General features: G+C 48.0%; 1 protein-coding gene across 3 annotated transcripts in view; it reads right to left on the reverse strand.

Moving 5' to 3' along the window:
• IGDCC4 (immunoglobulin superfamily DCC subclass member 4) overlaps window positions 1–18,076 on the reverse strand; it is an 88,122-nt gene that overhangs the window by 17,245 nt on the left and 52,801 nt on the right. For 2 of the 3 annotated variants that reach the window (XM_056499960.1, XM_056499962.1), the window contains 9 exons: window positions 12,888–13,028; window positions 10,307–10,462; window positions 9,445–9,855; window positions 8,584–8,748; window positions 7,467–7,604; window positions 5,873–6,046; window positions 5,052–5,285; window positions 682–789; window positions 212–395 (listed from right to left, as the gene is read on the reverse strand). In XM_056499960.1, coding sequence (XP_056355935.1) covers window positions 212–395; window positions 682–789; window positions 5,052–5,285; window positions 5,873–6,046; window positions 7,467–7,604; window positions 8,584–8,748; window positions 9,445–9,855; window positions 10,307–10,462; window positions 12,888–13,028 — 1,711 coding nt within the window. The remainder of the gene's footprint in view (window positions 1–211; window positions 396–681; window positions 790–5,051; window positions 5,286–5,872; window positions 6,047–7,466; window positions 7,605–8,583; window positions 8,749–9,444; window positions 9,856–10,306; window positions 10,463–12,887; window positions 13,029–18,076) is intronic. The other variant, XM_056499961.1, reaches the window with a different exon arrangement.

Below are 18,076 nucleotides of genomic sequence, written 5' to 3' on the forward strand. Positions count from 1 at the left end.
TATGCAGAGACCAGTAAATGATTCCTTGGTATTCAAGTCAAGTCCCACTGCCACATCTCAGCAGTTCTGAACATTATCTGTGACCACGGCAGATATTCCCAGCATATGAAACACCCAGGATTTTGCTAAATTCTGGAAATTCGATGCAACTCCCTCCAGCCCTGTGTTCATTTCTGACATGAACACCACATGGCAGAGGAACCCTCTTTACCTGGTGTAGTATGTCACAAGGGAGGCGTTCTTCAGGCCCCAGGGGCTGAAGCGCACGGTGTAGTTGACAATTTTGACTGTTGTGAAGTCAGGTTTCTTCCAGCGGAGCCAGATGGAAGTCGAGCTGTTGGACTCTGCATAGACGTGGACTGGAGGCAGTGGAGGCCCCTTCTGTACAGGGGGATCTATGGTGCAGCACAAAGAGAGATGTGGAGATGAAATGACAGTAATGCCACTCACACCCAGCAGAAGAACAACCCTAATGAGAAGGGGGATATTTCGCTCCTTTCTCTCCTTCCCAACTCCTCCAATGCATTTTGCAATGACTGTCAAAGGAAGTTCCCTTATGTTATGACTTCCCTGTTTTGGTATATTGTCCTTTTTGAAGTTCTACCTCTGTAATCCCTCTACCCTTCCTCGGAAGCCACGTGCCAAGCAGAAGAGACACAACAATTGAAGAGCATTTCTCACCTACTGCTGCTGCAGGTGCCTTTTCTGTTTTGCCTTTCCAAACTGCTGCGTAGCCATCTTCGTGTTTATTGAATGCCACCAGCTTCACCTCGTACAGCTTCCCAGGAGCTGAAAAATCAATCAGGGTTTGCCTTGGGTTATTTTTGTCACCAACCCTCCCTAGTTAAGACACGTTTTCTTTGATCCCACCAGCTTTTCTCACCATCCGGGAAAGTAGCTTAAACATAATAAATACATTTTTGTTGCCTTATACCTATATAAATATAGTCTAACACCTAAATTACAGCAGGGAGTCCCCCTTCCATTTATAGGCTTCCCACACAAAAACTGTTTCACAGCTGGTGTATGTTACCAGCACAGCTGCTCTTTGGTTCTCCCCTCACTTTTGACAGAAATTATCAGCAGGAAATGGACTTGCCCCAGCCCTCAAGGGTTGATCAGTGTCCTGGCCTCCAGCACATCTACTCAGGATTTCTACATCTTCCTCCCTTACAAACCACTGAAGAAGCCAACACATGCTGACTCTTCTCTCCACCATGGAAGTGACTGCACTGCACTGTTTATTCCTGAGGAGTGAGGACATTCTCTCGTCCCCCAAAATGTACCTCCTGTTTCCGAAGTCCTTTCTGATTTATTCACTGCTATGAGGATCTTCCTTCCAGTAAGTCCTCAAATGCCCTGTTAAATCACTGGCAGCCTTTGTTGCATGATGTCTATTTTGCCTCCACAGTAGACCTTCCCAATTTGCAATTACAGAAATGCACAGAAAACACACCAAAAACCTAAGGGACCTCATTGTGTGCTCTTCCCATCAGAGAGCCTGGCACTGTGGGAAATCTCAAACTGAGCTGCAGGACAGGGCACTCTGACACCAAGCAGTGCTGCCCTGGTCCAAAATCCACTTCCCTCTTTCCTCCAGCCTTTCATCAGCTGCTTCATTTTTAATGGAGATGTTTAATCAAAGAAACGCCTTGGGAGATATAAAGTTCTCAAAGTAGACATTCTCTGCAGCCTCCAGCCCCTTCAGGAGCTCAGCCAGAGCAATCCACACTGCCTTTGTTGCCTTGGCTGCAGCACATTGATGAAGTTTGTTAATTTGGGACATGCCTCTTCATTCCCTGCCCTCGCAGATCACTGCTCTCTTTGCCAGACAACGTAAGCAAAATGAAACCTTTCTTATTGATGCCAATTTTATTATTACTGGCCTGATTACACTCCCAGAGGCTGATGGTACCAATTACCAAAGGCTTTCTCTGCTCCACAACACACACTCACGCACAGAATATAAAAAGAGTTCAGTCGTGTTTTTGTCCCCCAATGAATCCCAAATGCAAACAGAGTTTTGTCTGCCTCCAAGACAGCCTGATCTGCATTTCCACACTCTCCAGCCACAGAAAAATGTTTTAAGCCCACACAAGGGGGATAAAGTCAAAGGGCACTCAACCTCCAAAGGGCTGGGACCACAGGCTCAGTGGAACAAAGAAGCCCCAGCCCCATGTCTTGCCAGCAGCATATTCTCCTTCTGCCTGAGCCTTGGGCTGGGCTTCACTGGGACATGAGCACATCGTGGACGGCGCAATCCAAAACGATGAGGAAAAGCTCCCAGATGTGATGCAGCTGTGGGCAGTTCCTGCTGGAGAATGGATTGAAGGAAAGGACAAGTCCTCCATCTCCATCCCTGGGTAGGATCAATACAGCAGCTGCTTACATGTGATGGCAGGGGAGCTCAACTGCAAGACCAAGCACTTCACATCCTGAAAATAGGGGTATTTTGGATTTCTCTGTCAGAGGATTGCTTTCAATTTTTATACACAGACCCAGATGTTCAAGCTCTTGGAACAGGCAGACATAAAACTCTATCAAGCTGTCAAGAAGCTGGTAGGCAGCATGAAAACAGATGTATTTCACTGCATTCCATCATACATTAAATATAAGCAGAATAATCTAGTCCAGATCATTTCAAATCACTAATCTGGATGGTTGCATAATATATCCAATATGTTAAATATGTTGCTTCACTCAGCGTTTCAAGGTGTTCATGTTGGCCAGGTGCCAGAAGCCATACTTGCCTTTAAGTAGGAAAACACCCTAATTTCCAGAGAGTTACTTCCAGAGGAATGCAGTCTTCCTTCATGGGAATGTGGAAGACAGGATCAGATCCCTGCCGTTTATTTTTCACATAAATTATGGCCCTGGTAGTTGAACCTCAGTACAGAGAGTAAGTACTAGAACATCAATGGAAGTCACTAAGAATTTCTCAGGGAAAATCCCTCCTGGTGATTTAGGAAAGGCTCCTTCTGATTTTGTGGCCTCATGAAATTTCTGGATTTCCTGTATGCCCTTGACCAGCTGCCCACCTCTGTCACATGACTGCAGCATACACCTTTCAGATAAGACACAAGGTACCATTAGTGATACCATTCCAAGGTGACATGGTTTGCTCCAGAGATTAGCATGAGATGGGAGAAGTCTTCTATTTCACCTGAATCAAGACAAGGGGCAGAGAGCTGGCTTCAGTGACACAACAGAACTGTGGAGCCAAGGGACATGTAGCAACCACTCTGGACCTTGTCTGCACTGACATGAACACATCACATCTGAGCTCAGCCTGGTATACCCAGTGGCCAACCTGGGATTTCCTGACACCACTTCAAACACCAGAACAGGCTTCCTAGAGAGATGGTCGATGCCCCAAGCCTGGCAGCATTTAAAAGACATTTGGACAGAATTTGCTTTCATTTTTGGTTAACACTGAGGTATGCAGGCAGATGGATTCAATGACTCTTGAAGATAATCCCAAGAGATTGGGTATTTGTTTTTATAGATGGATCTTAGGAGAGGTTTCCAGTGCTGTGCTTTCCAGGCAGACATCCCTGATCTGGGAATCCCCTCAGCTAATTCCCCATCAGCCCAGACCACATGAGGGCTGCCAGCCCTTCCTGAGACCACTACTCACTGTGTCTACAAGCTGCAGCCCTAAATATTGGCACAGGGCAGTTCTGTGCCATAAAACTAAACCTTTCTAAATCCCAACCACTCTTCTTGGTTTCATGTGCAGACCCCCTCCCTCCCTCAGCACAGCCAGATTCCTGACCCTTCCTTTACTGGTCATGTGCAGCAGCACATCATTCACCAGCACAAGGGGAGGAGAGGGAACATCCCAGGCCGGGAGAAACGCGAGCCTGCGCTCCTGACACAGCCACAGCCCATATACAGCCGCCAAATCATACGGAAACCATTAGGGCTTGACGGATGCCCAAATTCAAGGAAGTAATTACAGAAGAACAAGCAGCCTTCTCAACATCATCATGCCAGAGCATTTGGAACCAATTCAGCCCACTCCCAGCCCCTGCACCGACTGACTTGCCAATGGTTGGAGCAGTGTGTGATGATGTTCACATGTGGTTTCCTCTGCACATTAATTACAGACCTAAATTCTTCAGAGAAACTCATCACTGTTAACACTCTCAGTGGCAAGATGGCTGTGACAGAGCTGGGAACCCCACTCAGAGATGGCACAAACAGTCCTTCAGGTGCTGCAGCCTGACCTTCACACTGTGCATAATATATATGCTGTAAGTGTAAGATGAACCAGCATGACAGACATGCGCCCTACAGTCTCCACTCACTGGGCAGGAACAGGGTGAAGCATAAAGTGGGGGGTGAAAGAACTCTAGGAAGCAGAAAGCCTCTTTCAAGGATGCATCTGCCATGACTCTCCTCTCTCTCCATCCTGTATCAATGGGCAAATCAATTCATTAATCAATCAGATGTTAGGAACACGACCCGTTGTGGGAAATGCCAAGCACCGTGAGCCAGGCAGTCTCACTGCTGCTCAGATCTTCTCCAGTCACGGACACTCTTTCTTCCATCCCTTTTCCCTTAGTGGGAGATGGAGGGGAATACTGCACTAAAATCAGCATGCTGTGAATTGTCCCATCTCAGCATTTTAACACAGAGAGATTTCAAACAGCATGCAATTATGGAGCTCCTTAGAAACAGGCAGAGAAGGAGAGATCATTGTCCTGACTGGAGATTTCAATCTCGGCACTCTTTATAGTGACACAATAAAAACACTAATTAATTAAGAACCTCTTATTAGCATATACTAAGTATATTGGTAACTTGTTTAAAATCTCTGCTAAATTGGCATTAGAAATTTCTGTGCTTTAAACTCTGCTCAATACAAGCCTCAAGAGCCCCATTCCAGAAAGGATTTTGGATGATCTTAAAACACCTCAGATGGTCCTGGCCCTATGCATTTCCATGCAAACAACTGAGCCTCTTGGGAGCATCCTGAGATGCTACAAATTGCAGGAGACAGGCCCTGGGCTTCTCCACCAAGTGCTAGGAAGATGCAGACAGCTAACCTAGTCGAGTCAGCTCATACTGTTTCACTTTCTTCTTTAGTTTTATGGGTCCTACATCCCAGCTGTCATCTTCAGCCCCATCCAAAGGGTTCTCGTCACTGGACTCCTCTGGGCCCACCTCTCTGTAGTAGAGCTTGTAGCCAGATATCTGGGCATGGTTTGCTGGGGGCTGCCATGTTATCAGGAGAGACTCCATCTTCGCTCGGACTTTTAGTTCTGTCGGGGCAAATGGAACTGGAAGAAGAAGACAAGAGAAAAAGATTCAGCCATGTCTCCATTTCCCTGGTCTACTGAATCCTCCCAGTCCTCAGTAGTGAGGGAAGGGTGTGAGGAAAAGGCTGTCCTGAGTGGGGTGTCTCCACTCCCTGACAGTGGAGAGTGGGACAGTCACACTCCATCACTGACTTTCCCAGCTGGGTGAAACAGGAAACAACGATATCACAAAGCCACCGTGGGGGTTTCTCAGTGTATTCTGAGATACTGCCATCTTTAACCACTGCTGGAGTCTGGCATGGGCTTGGCTCCCTTCGGCAGAATTGTCTATTCACTCCCAAACATCGTAACATTGGGATCTGGAGTTCTGTTTGTTTTCTTTCTCTCTTTTTCTCAAAAACTTTCACAGCTGCACATGGAGGGCGCAAAGCCTCACTGCCCAGGCAAGCACTGAGATGTACAGGGCTGCTGAGCAGCAAAGTAAAGGTGAGCACTTTGGTCTGACCAAAATCAATGGTTGTAATACCCAAAGGAAAGCAAGTATCTCTGAAAATGCCTTAAGTTCCCCACAGCCTGTCCCAAATCCCAGGCATTCCCCAGCCTCCTACCACGTGTCTGGTTGTCTCTGTCAGGAGTCCGATGCTGGGTCCACTCGGAAGGCGCCCCATATCCCACAGTGGTGCTGGCTGCGATCCGAACTTTGTACACTTTGTTGGGATGGAGTGAGTACAGGGTGATCTGGGTCTCATTTCCACCCACTTCGATGGAGGTGACCTGATCTGCTGGAACCAAGGGGACACCACTGCAAACAGGCATTTCCCAGCCAAAGGGAAGTACAGTTGAGCAGCCACAAGCCTCGCTACCCCCTCGTGATCTGCATGCCCTGGGCTGGCTTGGCTTTGCCCAGACCAGTCTTATGCCACCAGAAAAAAAAACTGTAAGGCTGGGCAGAGCTGATATTCTTACTGACAACTCCCTTCATCACATTGCAAACTTCAGGCTGCCTTTAGCACCACAGAGTCTGCCCAGAGGGAGCTGTCAGAAACCCTGCTCTGATGATGTGATGGTGGAACATGAGCACAGCTAATGGGAGCTGATAGCATGTTCCAGTGCTTCTCACTGCTGCATTTAAATCCTCACCTTAATGTGAACCAGAACTGTCCAGCAGCCCTGCTTTCCACAAAATTCACACCCTCATCCACGCCAGACAGAGGTTTTACTACTCCCTCTTCAGCCCGCCCAAGTTCATAAGGGAGGTGACAGGAAATTTAAACTGAGAATAGCCTGGGATTTTCACTGTATCAGCTAACTGGTTTTGCTGAAGATTCATGTGGCCTGTTCAGACTACATAGAGGTCTTGATTTCAGCTTCCCTTGGTGTTAACTCAGCCAGGAGCACTGTCCCTGCTATGTAACAGCATATTGCTGAGTGTGATCCCTGGATTCCGAGTGTTTCTAAGGTTTTATGATGCCACTGAGCCATGTGCAGGCTCAAGGCAAAAGAACCAGAACCAGGAGTCACAACACAGACTACTAATCCAGTTCAAATACATGGGAACATGTCCAGCACCTCATCACACTTGCCATCCTTCTCTCAGGAAGAATCATGACCCTGGGAAGTGAGAAGCTGCAGAGCTTTGACAGTTTTAAGAGCAAATACCCAGAAGGATTTGCAAAGCAAGCACACATGGAATTGGAACAGCCACATCCAGCAGAGGTAAATGTTACCAATGAACCCTGCTTAGCGTGTCTGACAGTGTAAATAAAATCAGATAGAACTCGGCAATACAGCTACACAACCTGGCCATTTTTTCTCACAAGGACCACACTTTGATTAGACTCCATTTAAAGAAATTGAAAGCATTTACCCCTCTCCCCCAAGCAGCATAAAGTTCTTCCCCCACAACACAGTGCAGATGGCAGTGAAGGGCTGCTCATGCAGATGTTTCTGGGACAGCACAAACATGGGTCAGCCATTCTTCTGGGGACGCAGAGCCTCCATGATCACAGGAAAAGGTATCTTAAGATGGTGTGAGGTAGCACTGCCATGACCATCAGACAGAGCCAGGCTATGAAAGGGTTCTCTTCCTTTGGGTAAAAAGGGTCTCTCTATTTTCAGCCTTGCACCACCTCTCCCACCACATCACAGGCTGTTAACACCACTAGAGCAGACAACACAAACCCCAAATGGTGTTTCCCTCACCTTCCTTGAGGGTGCAGTAGTCAATCTTGTATTTGGTTATCTTGCCATTACTCAGCTCGGGAGGAGGCGGCAGCCACGTCACACGGATGTCACCAGGAGTCATGCTCGACAGGGACAGCTGAGGGGCTGCACTGGGAACTGGGTAAACAACCACGAGAAGTCAGCAAAGACCAGAGCAAGACCTCAACACATCTCTGCCAGCTCTCTGAGCTGGCTGGAGGCCATTACCTTGGGCCTGCCACAGCCACTGGTGACCTGGTGTTTGTCCTGGGGGAACCAACACCCCACAGCCCTTCAGGGGTGTCTAGGGAGAGCAGATGCTGGACTGCTGCACTTCCAGGCTCACCAGAGCCTGCTAGCTCCAGCCACACTGCTCCCAGGGACCCAAACTGGGCAGGGCGGCACACCCCAGCTCTCAGCTTGTGCTGTACTGTAGAGCACAAAGGAGACACAAAAGCAAATGGCTCACAGATCCAAACTGCAAGCCTAGGAATCCTCATTCCCTTGAGAACAACAGCTCTGGGCTGCAGGCAGCTTTCATGCTTTCAACTCAGCCTTTCAGGCTTCAGACACACACGCTGGACCACGCAGGTCACCATGTCAGGAGCATTAAAAGCACATAATGCACACGAGGTCTGCCAAAATCATCTCTGCTTGCCTCTGTCCTGCAGCCTGTTGAAAGCTGTGCATGGCCTCCCATTGGGCAGCTGTGCTTCTGGCACTCTGCCTTTACTGCTCACAAAATGCTGTGTGATAAATGCTAAAATCAACACAAACTACTGGTTCTTAAGGGGTCTGACCTCAAGACTGCTCCCACCCCTACAAATTGCAATAGATGTTTCTTCTGAGTTGAAATCCAGTCTGGCCCAGAGTGAAGGTTAGAGCAATATCACATGGGTTAGGTGAAAGCCCATAGGAGCTGACTGAAATTCCCAAAGGATTCCCATGGGCCCCACAATCAGGTTATTTTCACTCAAGCTGATGACAAGACCAGGGTGCAGGTTTTGGTTTCTAGGAGCTGCTAAGCTGCTACTACTCTCTGTAGCACATTCAGTGCTCACCATGAACCAGGCCAAGAACATTTCCCAGGAACCAGTACCCATCTAATTCAACGCACCATCCTCCAGGGTCTGGACAACGATGGAAGAGGACGTCCGGCTGGCCCCGAGCTGGGAATATGCAACCACGTAGAAGACATAGTTGGTGTTTGGTTCCAGATCCTTGACTTGCAGCTCTGTTGTGTCATTATTGACAGCAAACTGGTATTCCACATTATCTGTTCCTAGAGCCAAGGAAACACTGATCAGCAGGTCAGTGAACTGCCATGGCAGTCCTGAAAAAATCACTTAATTCACAAGGTCCACAGAATAAAACCACTTTAGAAATCACTATATCTTCTCCAATTTCCCCTGCAACTACACAGCCTCATATATGAGTTTTTTGGGCAGAAATTCCAATGCCTCAACATTAATGTCTCCATTTTGACTCAAACTCTTTAATCCATGTTGAAGCAGCTGGAGTTACCAGTTTTAATTTTCAGAGCAGCTCTGGCAACAGTTCAGCAGGAGCACTGGCTTGCTGGCTTTTTGGGAAGACAGACCCAAAAAGAGTCAGTGCCTGACTTCAGATTTTGGGTGTGGATAATTTAGGGATTTCCCCCTGTACACAATGCAGCTGGTTAATCACTGTTAATAATCACACTCTTTGCATACAAAATCAACACGGATAAAATCAGCAGTGCCTGGTCCCATAGAATCCAGACAACTCAGCTATGCAGACACACTACTGCCAATCAAGAAGTCAGAATACATTGGCTAATCCACAGGCACTGTCACTGGCTGATACTGACTCCAGGAGAAAATTCCTTTACCTGCAATAAAAAAGGAATTGCCTCACACTTGTTACTAGCTGGGGAAGAAGGTCAACCTGTGCCTTGTACCTTTGACACAGCTGTGCTGCTCTGGGAGGTGACACCTACCCACAGCCCGCTGGTAGTGCAAGGAGAAGCCGATGATCTGCTCGCTGTTGTGCTCCGGCCGCTCCCAGGACACCAGGACGGTGCTGCTGGAGAGGGACACGGCCGAGACCCTCTTGGGAGCGCTGGGCAAACCCTCGCGCACGATCACCGAGAGCTTGGCGGTGGCACAGGCTGTGCCCAGGCTGTTCTCAGCCACACACTGGTAGTAGCCAGCATCCTCCAGGCCGATCTGGTTGATGACGAGGCTGCCGCTGCTCTGCACCTTCACGCGCCCATTGGAGAGGATGGGCTTCCCGTTCTTCAGCCAGTGAATGGTGGGGGCTGGCTCTCCCTCTGCCTTGCACACAAACCTGGCCGTGCTGGCTCGGGTGCGGGAGATGGTTTCAGGAGCCTGGGAGATGCTGGGAGTAGCTGGGAGGAGAGAGGACAAATTAATGCAGGAAGGAGGAGGAAAAGATAGCAAAGCAAATCCCTTCTCCTCCCCACTCGGTGCTATGTTTTATTCAGTAGCAGCTTTGCTTACAAGATGGGATTTGCCAGGCAGACTCTAGAGGCTTAATTTAGACTCTGTCCAAAAGGAAAAAATTCTGTATCAATCATGTGCTGCGTTCCCTGATCCTAGGCTGTTCTCCCTGCTGGCTTCCAGGATACTGAATGTTAATTGCTGGTAGAGATTTCCAAGGGGGAACCCTGGAGAACAAGAATAAGGCATAAAATGCTTCACTAAATACCAGGAACTAAGCCCCAAATTAAAGAGGTGACACTCCCACTGAGAGCTATCCCAACTCGAGCCTCTTGGCTCTAACCTGGCTCCTATTTTAGTCAGCATTGGTGCCTGAGACTTTGCCTGCTCTCTACTCACCGAGGATGCGCAGCTCAGCGGCGGCAGTGACGAACTGCCGCGTTTGGGGTTTGTTGGCTCGGCAGACGTACACCCCGGAGTGATGGGGCTGGCTGGAAGGAATGAGCAGATTTGTCCGGCCCAGCACAATCACATCTGTGGAAATGGACTTTCCATCTGCAGGAAGAAACATGCACAAATGTGGGAGTGAGCCCCAGGCTGCCCTTTATGAGGGCTTGGAAACAATGCCAGGATCGCAGCTGGGGAGTGGAGAGACCCCCAAATCCCAAACCCCAGCCCAGAGGAAGATTCCTGCTGGGACACTCAGTGCTTGACAGCCAGCTCAAGGCAACATTGATTCAAGATAATAATCCAAAAAGTTCTGGTTTGGATCAAAACAGTCTCTGATAGCTAGGGTATACCTGCAGTGAGAGCCCTAGGAACAGTACATTCAAGGGAAAGCTGTGCTAACCCTTTCACAAGCACAGACACCTCTTCCCCTCACTTTTTATGCAATGTCAGCAAGACTTTTGAATCACTGACAACTCAGGGGTTCCTCCTCGTCCTCTGCGCCCTGGATGTGAACCCAAGTTTACTGAGCTTCCTGATCCACTCCTCATCCACAGCATGGCTGTGAGGTGTCAGAAAGATACCTGGTACTCCCTGGAACTCTGGTGTTTATGTCAGAGACATGGGCCATAAGCTGCCTTCTCCCCATTCTCCAGGCTAGGTGCTCAGCACTGCTGAGTAGGGAAGGAGGAAAGGGCAGGTCTGTATCACTGGCCAGAAGCCAGGATCTCCTTCTACAACTTCAAATAGGCCTGGATTCCTCAGCATCACAGACAGAGCAGAGGGCTGGTGCTGAGCACTGCATATTCTCAGCATCACTCTGAGGTGAGAAATTCACCTTAGATATGGCATTGGTACCTCTGAGTGAGTGTGGGAGACAAAGCCAAGGGCTGGGGAGAAGCTGAGGAAAGGCTTGGATGGGAGGTCTGGCACAAGTCTGCAGACTGGGAGGACCAGCCAATTTGTGCAGTACCTGTGCACCACCAGACCCTGTCCCTCTCCTCCTCTTCAGTACTGCCTGCCTTTTCCATTCCAACTTCAGCTGAGCCTGGAGCTCACACAGAATAAACTCCTCACCTCCACTGTGAACAGCTGCACTGACTTAGCACCATCAGCAGGGAATGTGGCTGAGAGTAGATCCTCTGCCCCCTGCCTGCATTTTGGGGGTCTTCAGGTGGCCTCACAATTCAGTGGCTGCACACTCAGCAGACAATCTGCACACCCCATTTGCACTGGAGCATTTGGTTGAAAAACTGACTCCAGATGGTAGCAATTAGCTGACGCCACCAAGGCTGGCAGGAGCCAAACTAGCAACCTGGAGGTACATCCTTGGTGCTCCCTACAGGATTGATGGTCCAGTAACCCAGCCTCCTCCTTAATGAAGGCTTGGAAATAAAATTGAGTAACTCAGAATGACTTGCATTGTTACTCCATCCATGTAAATTGAAGAGTCCACACAAGGAAGGAGACTGGGAATAAGCAAACACTTGAAAATAATGCATGGAAAGAACTGGTTCACCAATCATTCCTTCCTAATAAAAACCTTTCATAATGATAATTAACTCTAATGTTATCTACTTTACAATGGGCACCAGCAGCTCTCAGTAAAGCAGTGATCTAGCACGGAAATGCTGAGCATTTGTAATTGTAAAATACAGGGGATAAACTAGAAACATTTCTGCCATAACATTTAAGCCTTGCTCATTTGATTTCCAAAGTGGTATCCTCTGAGGTTTTTTTGCTCCTTTTTTGTGGGAAAGAGGAAATATTTTTACATGCTAAAATCACTGCCTGTGGACAAATCTGGGCTGAAAACCAACCACAATAAATGGTTACAAGGGAGAGAAGTCTTAAATTGTGACCTGGATTTATGAAAATGACTGAGAGCCTTTTCCGGGGGAGAATCAACCTCTGAGCTGATAATGTCTTCAGTCAGAGCCTCTAAAACACATTTGATGGATGTGACTCTCAGTGAAGTGACACTGGCATCCAACTTATGACTTTGGCTATCAGCCCTGGGTAACATCTGCCAGCCCAGCTCATTCATACACCTCTGACAAGATCTAAGTAGCTCCTCCTCCTTCCATTCAACAAAAACCTCCCAGTAACAGTCCCAGTCACTCCAAGGATTAACAGCTTTTATCAAGTTTTATAATCCTGCAAGATAATGCAAGCTATTTCTGCAGTGCAATGGCAGATTCCACAGAATCCCCAGTAACCTTGAAGTCCAGGGAAGAATGACACCTGAGCCCATCTCATGACCTTTACTGCTCCAGTTCACACAAGAAAGACTAATTTAGATCAAAAGGCATCCAGGCACAGGTCAAACAACTATAAATTGAACTGTGTGCTTTGTAACCTTCAAGATTTAATTAATAATTCCACTTTAGCAAGGACACCCCACACTGCAACACCACCTGTGTCATTAGGTATCGATGTTACAAGCACCCTTCTTGTCCCAGATTTTTCCACTCTTAATAGATTTTTACAATGTAGTATCCAACAGAAATGTAGCCCTGTCCCTCACACTCACCTTGTCGTATCCAGGAGACAAAGGGGGTGGGGTCAGCAGCTGCCATACACTCCATCACCACGCTCTCCCCAGCCACCACTGTGGTGTTCTCTGGAGCAGCAATGATGGTGACATCTCGTCCTGCTGGCTGGGAACCTAATGCTAAAAATTAAAAAAAAAAAAAAAAAAAAAAAAAAAAAAAAAAAAAAAAAAAAGAAAAAAAAAAAAAAAAAGGCTGTCCTTCCAAGATACAAAGTACCCAGAAAAAAAGAACATGTAGAACCCTGGCTCCCCAGCCATGTTTCCCTGGGCAACCTCAGGGGTGAAAATGGCTCAAGCCTGCTTCAGGGAAAAAAACAGGTCTTGCTTTTATATGACTACAGAATTTTTACTAAAGAAGCAATCTGCCCAAAATTTTCTGTGATCATGTCGGTTCTAATAACAGGATTTTCACATGGAAAACAAGTAGAATTTCAACCCAACACCTTCGTGAACTGTTGCTACATGGATGTTTGTTCATTAGATAAAACAAGACACTGCTGTCCTCAAACAGAGCAACACTAACACTCGCCCTCGTTCACCAAGGCATTGGAGCAACTCAGAAAGAATCCAGTCACTTGGCTAAAGAAATTCTAACAGCCAGATGCTGAACTGTAAACTGCAACACAGAGAGGTCATGGCTGCGTCCTGGCCTTCACCTGACAGCACAAAGACTGATCAGTCATCCCACATCTGGAGGAGAGTGCCGTGTAACTTGTACGTGCACAGACCAAGAGCCAACACTTAAATCAAGCAAGGTTTACAGGAAGGTCTCCAGGCTGCATTGCACAATGCCTTGAGAATGGGATGGGGATATTCTGCTTGAAATGAACCTTCTGCCTGTGGCTGTCCACTGCTGAGCAGAGGTTAAGGGAAGGTCAAGGAAATAAATGCCTTTGCAGCAGCCAAATTTCTGTTGTCAGATGAAAACAACCTGAGCACTCATGAGCAGACCAGTTCATGACCCTCACCAGTTCCTCCAGTTCCCTGAAATACTTTAAATCTGGGGGACACTTTTGTTGTAGTCCTCATGAAGGGAGAAATAACTGTAGAGGAGTCACGTAGCACCAGTAACACTTAGGCCTGTAATGAAAGTTATTGGCAGCAGGTCTCAAACAAATAAAAAGAAGGACCTTTTTGAACTCAGTGTATCAAGATGCTGTGGAGTTCAAAACCCAAGAAATTCAGACAAGCGCATAAAGGACAATTTACCAGGACTGTTAAATATGGTCTCATTATAGTCCCCAGCCCAAAATGTCCCTGACTGGGACCCTGATTGTCAGATGCTGAGGGAGATGTCCAACGAAAGCACCATGTCCTCCCTGCCCACTTTCTATACATGCTGTCCTCTAGCACCTGCTCTGGTCAATTCTGGAGACTCATGCAGCATCCAAACAACTGACTCGAATCTGAATCTGAATCTCTGGGGATATAAACCAGAGGAGCTTCAGCCTCACAGGCAGAGCTGCCTGCATGGCAGGAGGCCACACAGGGCTGCACTGAATGTGCTGTGCTCAGCCCAGCCCCAGGCTCAGTGCCAGTCAATCCAAGCAGGGCAGTCTTGCCAAAGCATTGGTTCCACGCTGAAATGTTCTCGCAGTCCGTACGTGCGTGAAAGGGATTTCCATCCCCAGTATTACGTGAGCACAGTCAAAAGGAGCCAGCAGAATCCCTGAGGCACCAAGGGAAATCGGGAGCAAGCAGGAGCGACTGCTTGTCCAGCAGATGGAAGCAGAGACCGAGGAGCACCCACAGTGCCTGACCTGGGGCAGCTGCCACGGCCGGACCATGCTGACCTGCAATCCCAGCCCTGGGCAAATACCAGCAAGAGAAGCTGCCCTGTGGTAGGAAAGAGCCAGGCAAGCTCTTTGGAGTACTCTTGGAGTGAGTACCCTACACAGAGGGGTTGGTGTGGACAGGCAAACCCAGTCTCCCTCTGGGCTGGCCAGGGCTTTGCTCCATGACGTCCGCTGCTGCTCCCATTGTCCACATCCATGGACACATTCAGCCGCACAGCCAGCACACCTGGCTGCAGCAGAACAACTTGGAGGACAGCACAGGGAAGAAAACTCAGCAGATATGGATTCTTAAAACTCACTGACAATTAGATCAAAATCCTAGTCACTCTGAACTGAGAAAGAAAATGGACTTAATGTAAAAACCAGCACCAGAGCTTCTACCCCAGGCACATAAGCTCACGGATCAGAGAAACTCAAGGTTCTCTGCAACAGCAGCTTTCTTTTAACTCCAGCTCTCATTCAACAAAGCACTAAAATCCACAAGTAATCATTAGTCCTGCACAAGAACTGAGCACAGGTGCTCCACTGAGGCCCAGCTTGACGAGTGAGGCTGCTCTGCACATTTTTAATGCCAGGTCTCTACCCCATACTGCATAGAGGAATGAGGCAACGTGGGAGAAAGAACAAGGAGAAGAATGAGCTTTCCAGCCAGGATTTGGAAGGAACACATGAAAAAGCATCAGAAACAAAGACAAGAGGTTTTACAGCAGCCATTGCAGGGAAAGCCACAGTGCTGGAAAGACTGGAGAATCCAATGAGTTGTGATGAGTGAACTGGGGAAAGTGGTGAAAGGAGCCAGAGGAGGAGCTGCTCTGTGCTGAGCAGGGCTGGATGTGGTCACACATCTCCGCACAGCCCAGGCTCAGGCCCAGCTCACCCTGCACAGGGCTCAGCAAGCCCAATCTGCCCACCCTGGACTCCAATCACTGCCTGTGGACCAGGGCAGCTTCTGACGAAAACAAGCAGGGCAGCAGCAGACACCAGACATCCTGGGAGCAGGAATATCTATGGCAGGACTTCCAGCCTGCCCTGGAGCTGAGATTCTTAACCCAACACCACCGGCTGCCACGTACGTGCTGGGCAGGACGTGGCTGAGACACGTCTGTGTGTGCAAAAAGCTGTCTTTTTCTGCACTGCTGGGGGAAAAAAATAAATCTAGAGTAAAAAAATAACACCAGCCAGATGGTAATATATTCCCTGCCAGATTTCCAAGCAGCTTCCTCTACCAAGCTTAGAGCAGAGAAAGAGAGAAAGCTGCTCAAACCTGGCTTAAACACTCATCTGTTCCATCAGGTGCAAGGCCCCAGGTGCTGACTGGCAAAGGCACTTTACAGGTTACAGAAGCTTCACCTGAAGGCACTTGTCCTGTATCACTTGGTCCCTGACAGCTGCCTGGCAGTGCTGTCAGTCACTAGGAGAGGAGTTTTACCTTAGTTTCAGCCTTGAAAAACTGTTGGGAAAACATATTAGTCCAGGCCCCATATCTGATTATTACTGAAAATTATGTTACAAAACATGAACAGTTCTGCTTGCTTTCCCAGTGCATTCCTGGGTGTGTGCATGGATGAATGCCCCTTACACTTCTTGCAGATACAAACATATTTCTCTACAGCTTTGTATTCCATTGTGGGTCTCTCAGAGCAAGTCCACAAGTCAAGTTTCTCTTCAAACTGAGCCCCTTTGGAGCACATTTTTCCCTTGTCACTTCTCTGGGCTGGTGGGACACAATGGATGGCAAGTTCACTCCTACAAACTGCATTCCATTGAGGAATGTTCCCAAGAACAGTACTCAGCTAACCAGGGAAATTTCCACACAGGGGATTCCAACACACATCAAGAGTAAAACCAATGTGAAGCTTTTTGTCTCCCCTGCCATTAAGACAATTTCAGGTCAAGAGGGAATATTGTCAAAACCAAAGGGAAAAAAGAGCTGCAGTTTCCAAGACATCTTTCACTGCCTGAACAAAACAGGTCAGTGAATGCACCTGCTCCATGCTGGCTGCTCTGGGGCATTAAAAGCTTTTACAGAGCTGCTATTTAAAACTTGGGCTTTGAGATTTCTCCCCCTCTGCCAGGTTTGTTTTGTCTCTCCAAGCAGCAGAGCTGCTCCAGGCAAAAGCTTTCCACAGCCCAAGGCACAACCCATGGATTCACATCAAAACTCTCCATCACTGAGGTCTTTGTGGACTTTCTGCTCTTCTGAATCAGATGGATCAATTTTACTCTCTTTTACTGGAAAAAACACCTATGGAGTGCCAGGAATGGCTCTGGGATCACTGGGAGTAGTGCACAGAAATGAGAGAAATTCTCAGGGCACTGAAAGAGTTTGAGAAGGCAGCTCTCTTCCTGCACAGTCTGTTAACCCCTGCACAGGAGACAACAAAGGTGCTACCACAGACCAAGAGCTCAGACTTATGGATCAGCTGCAGAAACATTTCAAAATATTGCCTGCAGATTACTGTTTCCAAATGACTCACTATAGAGGACTTCTCAGTTGATGTGTCTTTCTACTTCCCTGTCATGGGACAGGGGAGTCAGGCCAAACCTGGGTGCTCCACTTTGTTGTACCACTGCTCTCACAGGGATCTCTCAGTGCCTGGGGCTGGGTTCAGGGCAGGCACAGAGGAAATACAACAAAGCATTTATGATGATGTGTGTTATAAATCGAAAAGGAGGTGGGGAGGGGAGCACAGGGAACCTGTGAGTGAGCAACTAGACACACCTCAGCACACCCCTGAGGCTGCCCAATGTCCACAAATCCAATTTGTGTCATCTCACAGCAAAGGTGAACTCTGAGCAGGGATGTCAAGGGAGGCACCAAGGGGAGCTGCCTGGGACAAAGCTCAAAATGTTTATTTGAGCTTATGGCTTGAGTTATAACATCCATCAGTGATTTCCAGCTCCAAGAGTTCATAACTTGGCTCTGCCTCTAATGCATCCATAATTCAAGAGCAATCCTCTCCCGCCTCCCTGCTCTTGTTAGTGCAGAGCCTCAGCAAAGAATTCAGGCAGTGCAACAGGAGGAAAATGCTTTTTGTTCAGCCAATTTGTGATGGTCGTTTGCAGTGACAAGAGGATGACTTCTTGGATGGGAACTAACACCTCTCTCCTGATTCCATGAACATCCTGCCTTGGCAATAGTGCTGGAAGGTTAAACATGACTAGCATGGCGACACATTCAGCTCTCAGCTGTCAGCAGGTCAAGATTTGGAGATCTCTGACAATCAAGCAACAATCTTCTGTTCTGCGAACTTTCTCACCCTCTCTGGAGGAGGAGCATGAAACCTTATTCATCCCTGCGAGCCTCCTCTGGGAATAGATCCTAGCACTGAGCAGCTGTTCATTAGAGAAAGTCAATGCTGTCACTGCTGT

Source organism: Oenanthe melanoleuca, chromosome 10, assembly GCF_029582105.1.
Source record: "Oenanthe melanoleuca isolate GR-GAL-2019-014 chromosome 10, OMel1.0, whole genome shotgun sequence".
Classification (NCBI taxonomy): Eukaryota; Metazoa; Chordata; class Aves; order Passeriformes; family Muscicapidae; genus Oenanthe; species Oenanthe melanoleuca.